The 16,249-nt window shown below is 38.4% G+C and overlaps 1 protein-coding gene across 20 annotated transcripts in view; it reads left to right on the forward strand.

The window, feature by feature from the left end:
* Phf21a (PHD finger protein 21A) overlaps window positions 1-16,249 on the forward strand; it is a 174,531-nt gene that overhangs the window by 119,995 nt on the left and 38,287 nt on the right. For 10 of the 20 annotated variants that reach the window (XM_047515857.1, XM_047515847.1, XM_047515849.1 and 7 more), the window contains 3 exons: window positions 7,391-7,597; window positions 12,646-12,897; window positions 14,211-14,300. In XM_047515857.1, coding sequence (XP_047371813.1) covers window positions 7,391-7,597; window positions 12,646-12,897; window positions 14,211-14,300 — 549 coding nt within the window. The remainder of the gene's footprint in view (window positions 1-7,390; window positions 7,598-12,645; window positions 12,898-14,210; window positions 14,301-16,249) is intronic. The other 10 variants (XM_047515860.1, XM_047515852.1, XM_047515856.1 and 7 more) reach the window with 4 other exon arrangements.

Below are 16,249 nucleotides of genomic sequence, written 5' to 3' on the forward strand. Positions count from 1 at the left end.
ATTCTTTTGTGAGGAAAACCACAGCAGCTTCAGGGCAGAGGAAAGAGAATTTCAATAGTATATGAGACAACTCTGATATTAACAAGGCGATGCTGCCTTTTAAGTTGCAGGGGAAAGCCATGAAATGATGAATGACAAGTTGGTGGTATGTGCAGGAGCATTGTGTAAACAGATAGTTACAGAGGGACGTGCATTTTGCTGAACTGGACCTTAATTTACAAATTAATAGCCTCCGTGTAATATCTCATTGTGGTACAAACACAATGATTCAGGTATTTTTTTATGATAGCCAGTAGCTAATTGTGCAGATTGTAAATGGTTCTTACGTTTTTTTCCTGTTGTCCTCATTACTGTATCTGAGGTCTTTGCTGGGTCAGTTTACATTTAAATTGAACATCTATTTTATGCATTCAGAATCATGAACCATCATAGAGGTAGGTATAAGAAATCTGAGCTATGCTTGGATCTCTACATAAAGATATTTTCTGTAATGTGTTTGAGTTTGGAGATAAAAAGGCAACAGGTAGCATTCACTTTCTTTATACTCTACTTTTTTTTTTTTTTTTTTTGGCAATTCTCATTAAAAACACACAAAAACCAAATTTCATTCCAGCTGACATTGAATCAGTGCAGTGGCGAGTGCTTGCCCAACTTGCATGAGGCTTTGTGTGTAGTCCCCAGCACCCACATGTGCACACACACACATAACACACAAAACATTTGATTAGATGTTAAAAATCAAAAATATATTTGACAGTGAAAATTAAACCACTTAATTAGCTGTTGCTCTGGGTTGAAAGTTCTTATAGACAACTTGTGTTATTCATTGGTTTCCATCCCTTATTTCCACATTGGCCTTGACAGTTTCTTAAGCACTTGCCAACATTCATTTGATCATCAACATTTTTCTTAAATGAAGAGGACATCATTATAGCTTAGTGCTTCAAAGAAACATAGAGGACGTATATGTAAATTAACTGGTTTGTAACTTTGCCCTCCTTTTTCGTTTATTATAGAAAAATGTATTACAACTATCATTCCCTAGCATTGTACATGCTAGGCAAAATACTCTGCCACCAAAGCTACATCCCCAGCAACCCCAGCATCTTTGTATGTGACATATTGATCTGTAATTCTCCAGGGGTCACATCTCTCTTGTATACTGAAAAAGCTACACCCTTTCTTGTTTGTTGCAAATTAAAGGTAGTCTCCAGGTTCTTAGAGGGGCACCTAGCTATGGGCAAAGTTTGTTTAAAGCAATATTAGCATTGTTTTATCATGCATATCAAATTGGGGGAGAAGGTGAGACTGAGTGTCTTCTTTACCTATTAGGGTGTGGATGAGCTAAATAAGAAAAATGTAAACAGTGTTTCAGTCAGGCTAGTGAATAAAGGGTGTAATTCCCTGTAGAGATGGAATGTTAAGTCCCATTAATATGAATAAAAGGTCTGATCTTCTATGGAGATGGGTTATAAAATCCATTGATGTAAATATCTGTGTGCAAGCATGTGCGTATTGAAAGAAGAGTAAACCCCAAAGAATCATTTTAATTAAAAAGGTAAGACATGGTCTAATCAATACTATGGCATAAGCATTCTCTACCATCTGTTAAACGTCCAGGCAGAGAATTTTATTGAACTTTATTGAAAAAAGCTCTGATAGTGTGGACTGTTGCTGCTCCTTAATTCATTTTTATTGGACTGTACATTTCCCTGATACCTTGCAGAACTATAAAACAATTTTTCCCCAAATCTCAAAATCAGGATTCAAACCCATTTTGGTAGACAATGCAAGATGTAGTTGTAGATACTGCCTCTGTCAAGTAGATGGCATTTTAAAAGGATATATCCCTGTTTAAAAGGTTTAAAAAGGACAGAAGCTACTTGTCTAATTCTAACTCCAAAACTGAATCTCAGAGAGTTGGGGCAAACCTTCTAGTATCGTAAAAAAAAAAAAAAAATGAATAAAATGCAAATATTTTTAGCCAAGTTTATTTTTATAGCTTCTGCCACCAATATTCTTCCTCTTCCTCTGTTAGAATTGTATCCTGTATTTCCCCTGGAACATTTTCTCCAGAAACTTCACTGCATGCTTACCCATTGAATTTTACTTATGCATTAAGGAAGGAGTTAATTGTGAGTTTATTGTCTCTTTTCCTGTATTTTTTGTTCATAAAATGACATTCTGCAGTTTTGTGCATAACGTGGTGGAATCTTCACTTAATTTTCTATTACCTTTAAACAGCACATGCATTTGCTCTGGATTGTAATACTGTCACTAATGTGAAGTCAGTAATAAACTATTCCTGAGAGGATGATTGTGTGGCACATCCTAAAGACCATCACATCTCCTTCCTGCTTCCTTGGTGTTGATGAATGTTTATTTATAAACATTGTAGTGGTTGGATTTCAGTTGTACAGTAGAAAGGGTTTTTTACCCTCCTCTGAGAAATTCCTTTTGTTTTTGCAGTGTGGAGGATTGAACCTGGGGCTGAAAGCACCTAAGCAAGTGCTCTACCACTTAACCACATCCCCAGTCCCATTTGAGGAATTCTGATATCATCAACAAATATAAACTTCTTCTTGTTAGTTTTTTCTGCAGAGATAAAATTTAGCATCCCTAGTTTCATTTTGAGCAATTGGTGAGTCTGAAGGCCTGGAAATAGTTTTCACTGCATTTTAGGTGTGAAGATAAGTTATGTTCTTAACTTTGTGAATTTGTGAAAAATTACTAGTTGCTGTCACCCTCTGGTGTGAAAGGTGAAACTTGTATTTTCAGATTGTGTGTTGATTCATGGGGAGAGAAGGATGAATTTTTAAGGCAATACTGTGTTAAAAGATGTCTTGAGTGGGTGTGACCCTTATAATTGATTCAAAACAGATAATGTACCAGGTGTGGTGATGCCCACCTTTATTCCCAGCAGCTTGGGAGGCTGAGGCCAGAGGATCACAAGTTCTAGGCCAGCCTTGGCAATTTAGTGAGACCCTATCTCAAAAGTAAAATAAAAAGGACTGGGAATGCAGCTCAGTGGTATAGTACCCCTGAGTTCAATCCCCCAGGACCACAAACAAACAAAAACTGATAATGCTGCATAGAGCTTAGTGTGCAAAAGCAGGGACATCCAGCCATGGAGGAAGAGGGAGTTCCTTTTAGGAGAAACTTTCTGAAATTTGTTTGCGAATTTGTTGATGAACATCAACCATTGGCTCAATTGCAGGGAGGGGTGGGGCTGTTATTCCGTTTCTCCATTTCTTCCTCTATTGACTAATGCCATTAAACTTGGCATGGTTGACTTAGATAACAGAAACAAACCAATATTCTGTTGTATTGGATCTATAAAATTCTGTATTTTCTCTTGCTGTTGTGTGAACATGTTGATAGTATCACTGAATGTCACAGTATTGATCACCGTGACTACCTGTCTTGGAAACTGTGACTTGAAGTGTCAGAGGCTTGGTGAACTCTTCTGCCTGAACAAGGCCTGATGAAATCCAGTGTTGCGAATGTCAAGGGAATATGAGTTTTGGCATCATGGGTTTAGGGAGCAGTTTTTGACAAAGGATTGAAGGGAGCCATCCTCGCCATCCTCCAGGCCTGCCACATTGACCTGTTGTTGACAGAAAATACATTAAGGACAGAAGATGATGAGTTATTAACTTTTTATCCCTCTCTCTGCCATCACTCTTCTTTTTTCTTTCTTTTTTGGTACCAGGGATTGAACCCAGGGGCATTTAACTATGGAGCCACATCCCCAGCCCCTTTTTTTATTTTATATTTTGAGACAGGGTCTCACTAAGTTGCTTAGGGCCTCTGAGTTGCTGAGGTTACCTTTGAACTTGCAATCCTCCTGCTTCAGCCTTCCAAGCCACTGAAATTACAGGTGTGAACCATTGCGCCTGGCTGTTATCTCTTAATAACTTTAATTAGTGATTGTTGAATGACCAGTTTGTGCATTTTAGCCTTTTGTCAAAGCTGCAAGATAATGTTTTAAGATAATTAGCTACATTTAAACATCTCCCTTGTATATGAACACCATTGGCAATACAAATTGATGTTTTTTGGGGATACTGGGGATTGAATTTAGAGGTACTCAGCCACTGAGCCACATCCCCAGCCCTATTTTGTATTTTATTTAGAGACAGGGTCTCGCTGAGTTGCTTAGCACCTTACTTTTGCTGAGACTGGCTTTGAATTTGTAATCCTCCTTCCTCAACCTTCCCAGCTGCTGGGATTACAGGCGTGCTCCACTGCGCCTGGCCAAATTGTTTATGCCAGTATAACCCTCACTGGTGACCGGCAGAGGCCATGATTTGTTTGTTTCAAACACAGTAGCAAATGCATCGACTCACCTGTGGAGACGAGAAGCAGCCTTAAAGCAGTTTGGCATTGGAATTTCTGCTTGATCCTACATGGCCAAGTCTTACATTATGACTGTCTTCTCTCACTGCCACCAAGAACTGGTGCTGACTTATATCTGGTTCCCTCTGAAGTGATGTGAGTGTAGTGTTTGCCAGAGCCACAAGACTGAACTAGAGCAAGACTGGACTGTGGGACTTTATAAAACTGGCCGTTGTACACAGTAGCTCTCCTTCACTAGCCAGCCCTGAAAAAATGTGCAGGGCCCCCCTGCCCACAGAGCACCTCTGCTGCACAGCTCATCCCGCATGTGACTGCAGGCAGTGATGGAAAGCAGCAGGGCTTCCCCAAACCTTGATTTTTAAAAATCTCACAGACACTAACACACATGTAGTGTTCTTCTCATCTTCTGGTGAGCACAGCAAGGAGCGAGGTGCAATGCATTTCTAAGCGGAACTTCGAAATACTACAACCGTCTTTTACAGACAACTTCTCCCCATTCATGTGATCTGACCTTCATTTTTTTCTTCCTCCTCTTAAGGACCAATATAAGTTTGCAAGTACTGGATCTTGGTTTTCCTCCCCACTCACCAGCGCAAGCGTCCAGGGCTTTGTTTCAGGCCCTAGGGAGGAACAGTTGTAAATGCAGTGTGACTCACTTGACTCCCACTCTCTGCTTCTGGTTCTGATTGGTTGCCACCTTGCTCTAGCCATATGGCTGAAGAGTACTCCAGCCTGCATCTCTCTGGTTCTTCCCTGCTGTGGTGTGTAACACTGGGAGCAGGTTCTGGGCTTTGTCTCTTCCTTCTGGTTCACTTGAGTTAGGCAATAAGTGGAGAGCACACTGTGTTTCCTAAGGATGGCTGTAGAGGAGAAAAGCATTCTGTCCTCTTGTGCCTGGTATAGTAATTATTGTTTCCTTTGCTGTTTTTCTTCTAAGTTGTTGGGCGGATTGCATTTTGTTTGTTTCTTTGGCAGGTGTCACATTTGTGTTGTATGATTTCCTCCTGGTTTCTCTCTTTTGTTTTTGCAAGGGTTCTTGGAGTCCCTTTCTCTGCTGATGCTGCACTTTAGCTGTCTTGCCAGGATGGTCAATATCTGATCTGGGGAGGAGGACTGAAAGCAACTTTAAGTAATTATTTCATTTTTAAACATCCAAAAGTTATGGCAGGCTCCATGCAGTAAAACATACATGTGACACTCAAAATCATTTGCAACATCACTACTATTACTTTCCTTTCATGTAAACGATAGCAGTTCAATTTCTCTGCCTCTTATACTTGAAAAATAGAATTTTGAAGACTTGAGAGTTTATTTTTATAAGTGATATTTTAGCAATTTGCATTTTTATTCTATAGTTAGTTTCTGCAAAGACCGTGGACTCTGCATTTAAAAAAATATTTATTCAAAGAAGCAGTACTAGTACAATATAATATATAAGAGAATCTTTTTTCTCCCCCCCCATTGGCCTTTATATGACATTTTCATTGTCTAAAGAGAATCAATAATGAAAATTTTAAAATGTCTCAAGAATGTATTTTATATTGATTTAAAGTTTTTAAAAATCCATTTTATAAATATTTTAATGTTTGAATATGTTAAGTGAGTAACCTACAGGTTTGAAGTCTTTAAAGAGTATGGGTGGTGAAGTTGGTTAGAACCATAGTAGGAATTTGAAAATTAGTCTGGCTCTCCTGATTTCACTTAACCCTTTATTTAAACCTCTGTTGCTGAGCTCAGCTAGCACTTTCTTTATCTCCATTCATAATCTGTACTAGAAAATAATCTTTAACAATCTTTTGTTATCAGAAATAGCATATTGAGTTAGTGAACTCACTTGAAAGTGTGAGAACAACGATGCTTATCCTTTCTTCCAACTATGGGCACAGATGAGCCAGAACCCAGATCTGAGCCCAGATAAGTTATGATAGCATATAGTCTCTGAGACATTTACTGGTCTTCAGTCTGGTCACTTTACATACACTGTGAAGAGGATGTGGATATTTGCTCAGCAGCATAGATCTCAGTGTAGAGTATAGTTGTGAACTCTTTCATTCTATTGAAATGTATTACTATAGGGCTTGGGGATATAGCTCAGTGGCAGTGTTTGCATGCACACAGGAGACCCTGGGTTCAATCCCCAGCACTATAGTAATTAAGCTATCTAGAAATACACTTTTAAAAGTTTGAACAATATCGAGAAAATTCAAGAAGCCTTAATTTTAAATTTTCATTCCATGTATTCAAATCCCTACTCTGCCTAAAGAAATGTGTTTCTACAGATTCTATTTCAGCAAAGAAGTTCTACCCAAGAATATCACATTTCAGTAATTTAGAATGTCTGATGTTTATATTGCATATTGTTGGGATCATGATTTGTTTAAAATGTTTAATGTTTCAAATTGGGATAGATACGTGATGTTTGTTTGAATAATAAAAATTAGTATTGTTGATTCCTGTTATCAAATGCAAAAAATAATGAATGTTCAATAATATGCCAACTACAGTTCTGAGCCTTGTATATGTTAACTCGCTTGTGCTCGTAAGTACCTACTGTTAGTCACCTCATTTTATAGACCAGGACACTGAAGCACAGGTAGGTTTAGATACTTGCCCATCACTGTATGGTTAGTAAGAATGTAAACTGAACTTTGAATTGAAGCAGTAAGACTCCAGAGGCATGCTATTACTGCTGTGCTGTTCTGCCCTTCTGGTGTTACTTGCTAACATAATAGTAGTCAAGAAATCTGAGCTCTGCTACATGATCTTTCTTAGATTTTTTTTTTTTAAATCTGCATGCCTCAGTTTCCCTTTATATACAAAACATTTCTTATACCATTGGTTTCATATTAATGGTAATGACTTTTATGTTCTTTGAACTCCTTGTATGTACAGTGTATGTGTAATTATAGATGTAACAAGTTTTAGATGAAACTGGTTATGGAAAAGATGTCAGACGCATATAATTGCTGAGTGTCCATGCAGCTGATAGAACGGCATTCTGATAGATTTTCTTTTTGCCTTCATTTGATAGAAAAGAGTAGTTGAACAACTACGGAAGAACCTGATAGTAAAGCAAGAACAACCAGACAAGTTCCAAATACAGCCATTGCCACAATCTGAAAACAAACTACAAACAGCACAGCAGCAGCCACTACAGCAACTACAGCAACAACAGCAGTACCACCACCACCACGCCCAGCAGCCAGCTGCACCCTCTCCCAACTTGACTGCTTCACAGGTAAACGTGTAGATATAGGTTTTGTTCAGTAGGTTGGTTGTGATTGGTCATGGAGAACTGGATTTGTGCCAGCCATCCTAAGCTCAACTAGCACTAAAAAGTTCCTGTGTTAACATTTTTTTCTGTTTTCAACTGTAACTGGGATAAGAGTCACTTGAAATTCACTGGCAGGAAGAAGGAAGCAAAAGTTAAATGACCTGTCCAAAGAAGGGAGAAAGATAGTCAGCGACAAAGAAAAATCACTTCTGTGCATTCCAGGAGAGTTAAAATATTATTTCGAATTTCTGGACTTATTTGTTTACACTTATTCTAAAAGTCTGTGGCCTCTTCTGGAATGGTGTTTTTGGAAATTTAGCAGTTAGGGTTGGAACTCTTCTAGAATCGGTGCCCTTGGGAAGAAGAGTGATATGTTAGCCAGCACAGTGGCACTAACCTATAATTCCAGCTACTCAGGAAGCTGAAACAGGAGGATCACAAGTTTGAGGATGGTGTGGACAACTAGTGAGACTTGTTCCAAAATAAAATAAAAGGGATTGGAGATGTACCTCAGTTTCCAGTACCAAAAAATTTTTAAAAAAATAAAAAGTCTTCCATCCAGAACTTGTATCACTTCTGAAAGAATGCTTATGGGATGACTTTTGTTGGAGTTTTAAACAGAGTTGGGTTAGGTTATTCTCTTTCCATAAGTTCAGTTTTATCAGAGAGTATTTACATGGAAAGTGTGGTGGAATTTGTTGTTTCCTCGTGCATAGGAGTTTTTTCTTAACCCATGGAAACTTTCTCTTTGAGTAACTTTCCACCGTGTTATACAAACAGGGAATATTTCTGAAATACGTATAAGAGCTATTTCCTTCCCTGGGACCTGAATTCTGTGCTGCTTTGGGATGATGGATGGTGAGAGGCCTATGGGTATCTCCAAACGGTGTGATATGGCATCTCTCCATCTGGTAACCGTCTGATTAGCTAACCATTGCTTTATGTGAAGATTTAATGTTAAAACCCAAAGAATCCTCAAGGTTTTTGATTTTGGTGATTTGACTTCATAGTAAATGTCATTTGTATTTATTGACTGCTCTCTATGTACTAGATTCTGATATTACAAAGAACAGTGGTCCCTGCCAAGAATCTGGAACTTTCTGATAATTTATCTTCATTTATTCTGTAAATATTTATTGAACCCTATTATGTGCAAGACTGTACTAGGTAACATGAATAGATTCACAAGTAAGACAACTTCTGTTTTCAAGAATCAAAAACATTTATAGAACAAAAGGAAGACACAAATTGCTAATAAGAATAAAAGTACTAGTGAAGAGCTTAAAAATACAAAGAACAGGGTAATTTTAATTAGAGGGATCAGAAAGTGCTTCTTAAAGGAGGTGGGATTTGAGCAGGGCCTCGGCCAGTGAATGGGATTTCAGTGATGGAGCACAGGGAAAAGAAGAAAAGTGTAGAGATTAGTGTGAACAGAAGTGTAGAGTCAGAGAAGTAAATGCATACCTTGGGAATAGCAAGTGGGCTGGTGTGGTTGGGGAGCAGATTCCAGGGAGATGAGGCCAGAAAATGCAGGAAGGGGCTGGCTTATGGTGGAAGTCTTGACTGCATGACCCAAGCTGGACATTTTGGCAGTCACAGTAAAGTAATGACAGGTTCATAAGGGCAAGGAAAAATGGAAGGTTATGAATGGCATATATTAAATATGTAATTTCAGAAAGGAATAACTACTAAGGTAGTGATTAGAGTGGACAGGGAAGAGATGCTAGGAAGAGAGGAATTTTTTGTTTGTTTTTGCAGTTCCAGGTTTTGAACTCAGTGATCCTTTACCACTGAGCTACATCCCTGGCCCTTTTAAAAATATTTTATTTTGAGTCAAGGTCTCCCTTACCCAGGCTGGCTTGGAATTTGCCATTCTCCTGGCACAGCCTTCTGAGTAGCTGACATTATGGGGTGCCCCACTGCACTGGACTAGGAGGTTTTTTATTGTATGTAAGTCAAGTGGTGATCATGTACCAAGGCATAAAGGAAGCAATGAGGAAATCTTGTTGCAGGAAGGGGTAGGACCAGTTCCTTTTATGTGGTTAACTCCATCTCATATTTATATTTATGTTTTGAAAATTTTTCCAGTATACAGAAAAAGAATAGAATACTTGCATACAGGTATGCCCTTTGACCTACATTCATAAAACTTGCATTTTTAATAATATTAAACAATGTAAAGAAGAATGCAGTTAATACAACCAAACAGAATATAAGCACTTCCAGACCAACGGTTCTTTCTGTGGCTGTTTTGAGTGCACAACAATGCACTTCTACTCAAAATTAAGCAAAATATCTAAAGTAGTTGTGGAGGTTAATTAGAACCCATAATAATTTCTCTAAGTTCTGATTCATACATTGGAGTCTTTCTGTTTTCAATCATATTTCACAGGTAAACAACAACTTAGCAAAATAAATAAACAAAAGGGATTTTGCTATTTGTGTTAATTGCCATGTCTTTCTGCATTTATTTCTAGCTCATGCAAATTTATGTTTTCTCAAAATTTAAAAACTCTTTAGAAACTGTGGAGTAAGTGCTACCCTTGTGAGGATTATCAGACATGGATAGCATTAACTAGCTAAGGACTAAAAACATCTTCCTTAAAAAATCATTTTCCTTGTTAATATACACTTTTTTGCTCTGCATTTTCTCTTCCTCTTGCCAGAAAGTTCAGATGTGTTCATTAGGCTTGGATTTCAAAGTTCCAGATTCTCTTTCTGTCTAATCCTAATGAAGAGCTAGTTTTCTGTTCCCTAATATTTGAACTAGAGTAACCACCAGGCCAAGAGTAAAAAAATCTAAGTAAACCTATGTGTTGGTGTCAATAAGTGATGAGTTAATATATATTCTTAGACATTTTAACTAAAGCATACAGTACTTAGTCTTATTCCTGTATATTATATGGAGTTATATAGATGCTGGAATACTAGTGAAATCAGGGCATAACCAAATGTTTATAAAATAAAGATGTGAACACACTTAATAGATTTCAGTGTTTTTAAGCATTGGCTTAATGGGAGGTATATACATAATTCAGGAAGGTTTGTGGTTTTATTAAGTATTTTCTAGAGTAATCAGTTTAGGACTATTCAAAATATTGATAATGATTTACCTGAACCAAGAGTGTGTCAAAAAAAAAAAAGTACACTGAACTCTTACAGCAGTGACTGCATGCCAACTGTTTTTAAAGTTCATGTCAGGTTCTGCTGTCCAGAGTCATTTCCATGACCCATAGTAGCTGTAGGATTGAATGGCATTTTGTGTGACTTGTTCACCACTTCAAAAATTCTTTGTATTTAAACATTTTAAATTGAAAGATAGTGCTATTATTGCACTGTGTTTAAAAATCTTATTACAAAAAAAAATCTTATTACAAATAACTGGTATTGTATAGTCAGTCCTTAGTAGTATGCTACTGTACCATTTCTAATGATACATGGTTTTCATCACTGATAGAAAGTAAGTGACCTGCTACCCCCAAATACTCCTATTTCACATTTGAGGAGGCATAAGACTGAGGCACTCCTGTTGTTGCCTTGGAGAAGTGAAAACAAAGACTCAGGTGATTTTAATTATAAGCTTTAATAAGAATTGGCCAGATCATTAAATTTTTTGGTTAAAAGAAAAATAAAAGATGTTAAAAGATATGTGTGTCTTATGCATGCATAAGGCAGAAAGGGAAATTATTATCTATAACCAAACAATATAATACACAGGTACTTACACAGACATGGAAATAGAAATTCATAAGAGAAGTTGTCAGGGAGATTGAAAGTACTTTTCCCTGGTCTAGAGCAGTACTATCCAACAGAACTTCCTGCAGTTTTGGAAATGCTGTCTATTCCCACTGTCCACCTTGTTAGCCACTAGCCACATGTGACTTTTAAACATCTGAAAATTGGCTAGTGCAAATGAGGAACTGATGTTTTAATTTCAATTTAAATTAAAATGGCAACACGTGGCCAGTAGCTACCAAAGTGTACAGTGCAAATGTAGAGTAAGAAGAAATGATAGAATAGTATCAGAACCAGCAAGTTGGACCAGTTTCACGTTCCTGAAATGTCTGCATCACAATTGACTGGTAGCACGAGATAGACATGTGTGCCGTGTAATCAGCATGTTTCTGTTTTCTTGTTTTGTAACTGATACTTGCAATTATTCTAGTCAAAAGTCTAGGAAAATACAGCTTCAAAGCTGCGATAGCACTTACGGAGCATCAGTCAAGTCCTCTCACTTCAGCTCATCCTCTGATCTCTAAGGCTTTTTGAAACTCAGGTGTTTGTTTCCACCTTGTCACATTTCACTGAATCTTTGATCACTTTTGTAGCAGTTCTCTGGAGAAAAGATTATAGGTGGGGACTCATATCCCTTTGGTATCAAGAACTGGTATTTCCTATACTAGTTGGTTAATATGTTTTATTACCTGAAGTTTGGGATTTTCTGCCTCTGAGGCTATAGTTGTGGTCATCATCACGTGAGTTTCCCTTCTGCCTCTCCAGGGTGACACTCAAAAAAGAAAGACAAGACACAGTCCCTTTCCCCCAGGCTTTGTGTCACAAGAGACAGATAGCCAGAATGATATGATGGCTCTCTCCATATTGGTAAGGTTGTAGCAGTTGGGGATAGAGATGATATGTACCTCATTGATTTTCATCCTATATGTAAATTCATTGATTTCAACCAGAGAATTAGAAAAACTGGAAGAAATAAGTATACTCATATTCTGTATAAACCCTCTGCTCATGGTGAAAAACCTCTGTCATATTAGTCTACAGTTATTAGAGTGAGCTTGCCCATTTACAAATGACACTAATTTGAGAACTCCAGCAAGCTAGAGAATTCTTTCCTTATAGTGAGATATATGCTCTATGTACACAAAAGAAATGTTGTGATACAGAGAAACTTGATTAATTATGAGAATTATTGCTTTGTTTTCTTCCGGAGTTCAGTAGCATATTGTTTAGTGGGATCACATTTCCGTGTCCTAATATCTGTTCTCCATGTCTCCTAGAAGACTGTAACTACAGCTTCTATGATTACCACAAAGACACTACCTCTCGTCTTGAAAGCAGCAACTGCGACCATGCCTGCCTCTGTTGTGGGCCAGAGACCTACCATTGCTATGGTGACCGCCATCAACAGTCAGAAGGCTGTGCTCAGCACTGATGTGCAGAACACACCAGTCAACCTCCAGACGTCTAGTAAGGTCACTGGGCCTGGGGCAGAGGCTGTCCAAATTGTGGCAAAAAACACAGTCACTCTGGTAAGCCAGCAGCCACTACTCATGTGCCCATATAATAGGGTTCAGGATACATACTTGTAGACTAATACCTTTTAGGCTCCTACTGGAGCTTTAATTCCTCCAGCTTACCAAATTCCCCTTTGAACCTCATGTGGCAACATAGCATTCCTACAGTTTTTTCACTTAACTGTGGAGGTGTCTTGACACCAGTGACCAAATTAAACACACCTGTAGTCGAAGTGTGACCTGATTTTGGGGGGAAAGTGTCCTTCACAAAGGCATACACGCTGTTTCATTTTCCTGTCCCTCTGTCCTATCCACTGTCCTTCCTGTGCAACTTAAGTGTTTAAACTCTCTTGTTCATTATTGCTACTTTGGAGAAAATTCCCTATTAAATTCTCTTAATTCACTATCCTTTGAACACAACGAGAAAGTACTGGGAGTTGGTTGGGGCACATGAAAAATATTCAAGGAAGTCACAAATTAACATGAGTAGGAAAAAAAATCCCTTGGAGGCAGTACTTGAACAAGAATTGTTCATGAGATTTCTAGAATAAACCACTTAGAAACTAATATTCTCAGAAACTTGGGGGAACTAAATGCAAATTTTGACATAAAATTCTTAAGATGGCTACTAAGGGGGTTCTGGGGCTGCAGCTCAGTGGTGGAGAATTTGCCTAGCCATGGGAGGCACGGTGTTCCATCCTCAGCACCACATAAAAAAAAATAAATAAAATAAAGGAAGGTGTTGTATCCATATACAACTAACTAAATAAATAAATAAAAGATGGCAACTAAGACCTCTTGGTGGCTTTTGAAGAATGACCAATGACAAATGAAACTTGAGAGCCATAAAGTGGAGCTTTGCCACTGACTCAGGAATCCCTAGAGAAACAACCAGCTCACTCAGTCAGGTACTGAGAGTTAGGAAATCCTATGTAGGAATAAAGCCATTTAGAGTTCACCATTGGAAAAAGCCCATTTGGTCAGGCCACAAATTTGATTTTACTTTGGATCCAGTCTTACCTTTTGAAATATGTAAGCTCAAGAGTTCTTGAGTGTCAGAGGAAGTGTGTAAGGTTGCTGAGCTGCTCTGTCAAACACGAGGTGTGAGGAAACAGGTGTTCATGCTTTGGCATCAAGTGTGCAGGTGGGAGAGAGAGAGGAGTTTCCTAATGCAGTGTTAATTCAAGTGGTTCACTTTACAGTGAAAGTTCATAGAAAATATTGTCTGATCCACAGAATAGTAGTACTGAAAATACTGTAAGAATGTCTCTTTTTGATATTGAATTATGATTTTTCTTTCTGGTTCATTTGTCTTTCCCATTTTTTAGCAGGTTCAGGCAACACCTCCTCAGCCCATCAAAGTACCACAGTTTATCCCTCCTCCCAGACTCACTCCACGTCCAAACTTTCTCCCACAGGTGAGTAAGACTGATAAGACAGTGATGGGTTACGTAGGACACAAGTCCTTAGGGGACTTTCTTTTTTCTTTTTTTTCTACATTTTTTTATTGGTGCGTTTTTGTTGTCATAATGATGAGATTTGTTGTTACGTATTTGTACCTGCACACAATATAACAATATAATTTGGCTAAAATCACTCTCCCAACACTTTTCCCCTCCCTCCCTACTCTACTTTCTCTCCTTTCCTCTATTCTACTGATGTCTCTTTGATTTTCTTGAGAACTGCCCCCCACCTTTATGAGAGAAAACGTATGACTCTTGACTCTGAGTTTGACCTTATTTCACTTAACTTAATGGTCTCCATTTCCATCCATTTTCTTGCAAGTGACATAATTTCATTTTTCTTTATGACTGGATAAAACTCCATTGTGCATACATATACACCACATTTTCTTTATCCATTCATCTGTTGATGGACTCCTTGGCTGTCCCATAGTTTGGCTATTGTGAGTCGTGCTGCTATAAACATGGGTGCGCATGTATCACTGTAGTATTATGACTGATTCTTTACGTTAAATACTGAGGAGTGGTATACCTGGTTCATAGGATGGTTCCATGCCTAGTCTTTTGAGGAGTCTCCATTCTGACTTCCATAGTGGTGGTACTAATTTACAATCCCACCAACAATGTAAAAGTGTCCCTTTTCCCCCTGCATCCTCTGTAGCATTTATTATTGTTTGTATTCTTGATGACTGCCATTCTGACTGGCATGAGATGAAATCTCAGTGTAGGTTTGATTTGCATTCCCCTAATTGCTAATGACGTTGAATGTTTTTTCATATTTTTTGACCGTTTGTATTTCTTTTCAGAAGTGTCCATTTAATTCATTTGCCCTCATGGGCCTTTTCTAAGCAGCTTGTAAGCAGGCTTACCAATTCAGCTGCAGTCAGACCCCACTTAGCAAAAAATTCTGCCTGCCAGTTTCTCTACCACAAAAGCTTATTTTTTCATCATGGTTTATTAGCAGTGATCATATGCAGTAGCAGAGAGAAGTGAAGGAAAAGAAAATTTTCCTAAAATTTAAAACAATTAAGATTATATCATTAGGCTGGGGGATGGGGGCTGGCTCAGTGGTAGAGTACTTACCCAGCATGCACAAGGCCCTGGGTTCAATCTCCAGCACTATAAAAAATAAATAAATAAATGACACCATTATAGGCCTTATAAATTAGCTGAAACCTGCCTGGCAGTGGGGAAAGAATACAGTTACCACTTTCTTTCCTTTTTGCCCAAAAGAATAGGGAAGGACAGGCAAAATAATCAGTGGAAACCATTCAGTTCTACTCTAGAAGTAATGATATTGTGCATCGTACTTAAAAGTCTAGTTTTGCTTACAAAGGTGTAGGGAGGACTGTGCCCAGGGTACTTTCTACCCAGGCCCACACAACTCTTCTTGCTCATATTTCTCCTGAGTGTTCTTTTAGCAATTAGACTGCCCCTCACCATTCTCAAGGCAGAGTGTCAGGATTACCTGTCTGGCCTTGAGGGCATTGACTTGCCTAATAAAAAGGCTGAGACTGAGGCCCTAACTTTCATGCCAAGAGAGAAAAGAAAGGAGTTTTGTAGCCCAATGTGGTGGTGCACACCTGTAATCCCAGTTACTCAGGAGGCTGAAGTAGGAGGATTGCAAGTTCAAGGCTAGCCTGGGCAACTTGGTGAGAACCTGTCTCAAGAGAAAATCAAAAGGGCTGAGGATATAGCTCAGTAATATAGTGCTTACCTAGTATTTGCCTGGCCCTAGGTTCAATCCCCAGTGCTGACAAAATTAAAAGGAAGAAAGGAATTTTGTGATCAGTGGCATAAGTGATTTACAAATAACCTCTGGAGAGAGACTGGACAGTGCTAACATGAGATAAGATGATTTCAGTCATTTATCAGATAAATATTTAATAAATATCTTGGGTAGC

The sequence above is a fragment of the Sciurus carolinensis genome, chromosome 11 (genome assembly GCF_902686445.1).
Source record: "Sciurus carolinensis chromosome 11, mSciCar1.2, whole genome shotgun sequence".
Classification (NCBI taxonomy): Eukaryota; Metazoa; Chordata; class Mammalia; order Rodentia; family Sciuridae; genus Sciurus; species Sciurus carolinensis.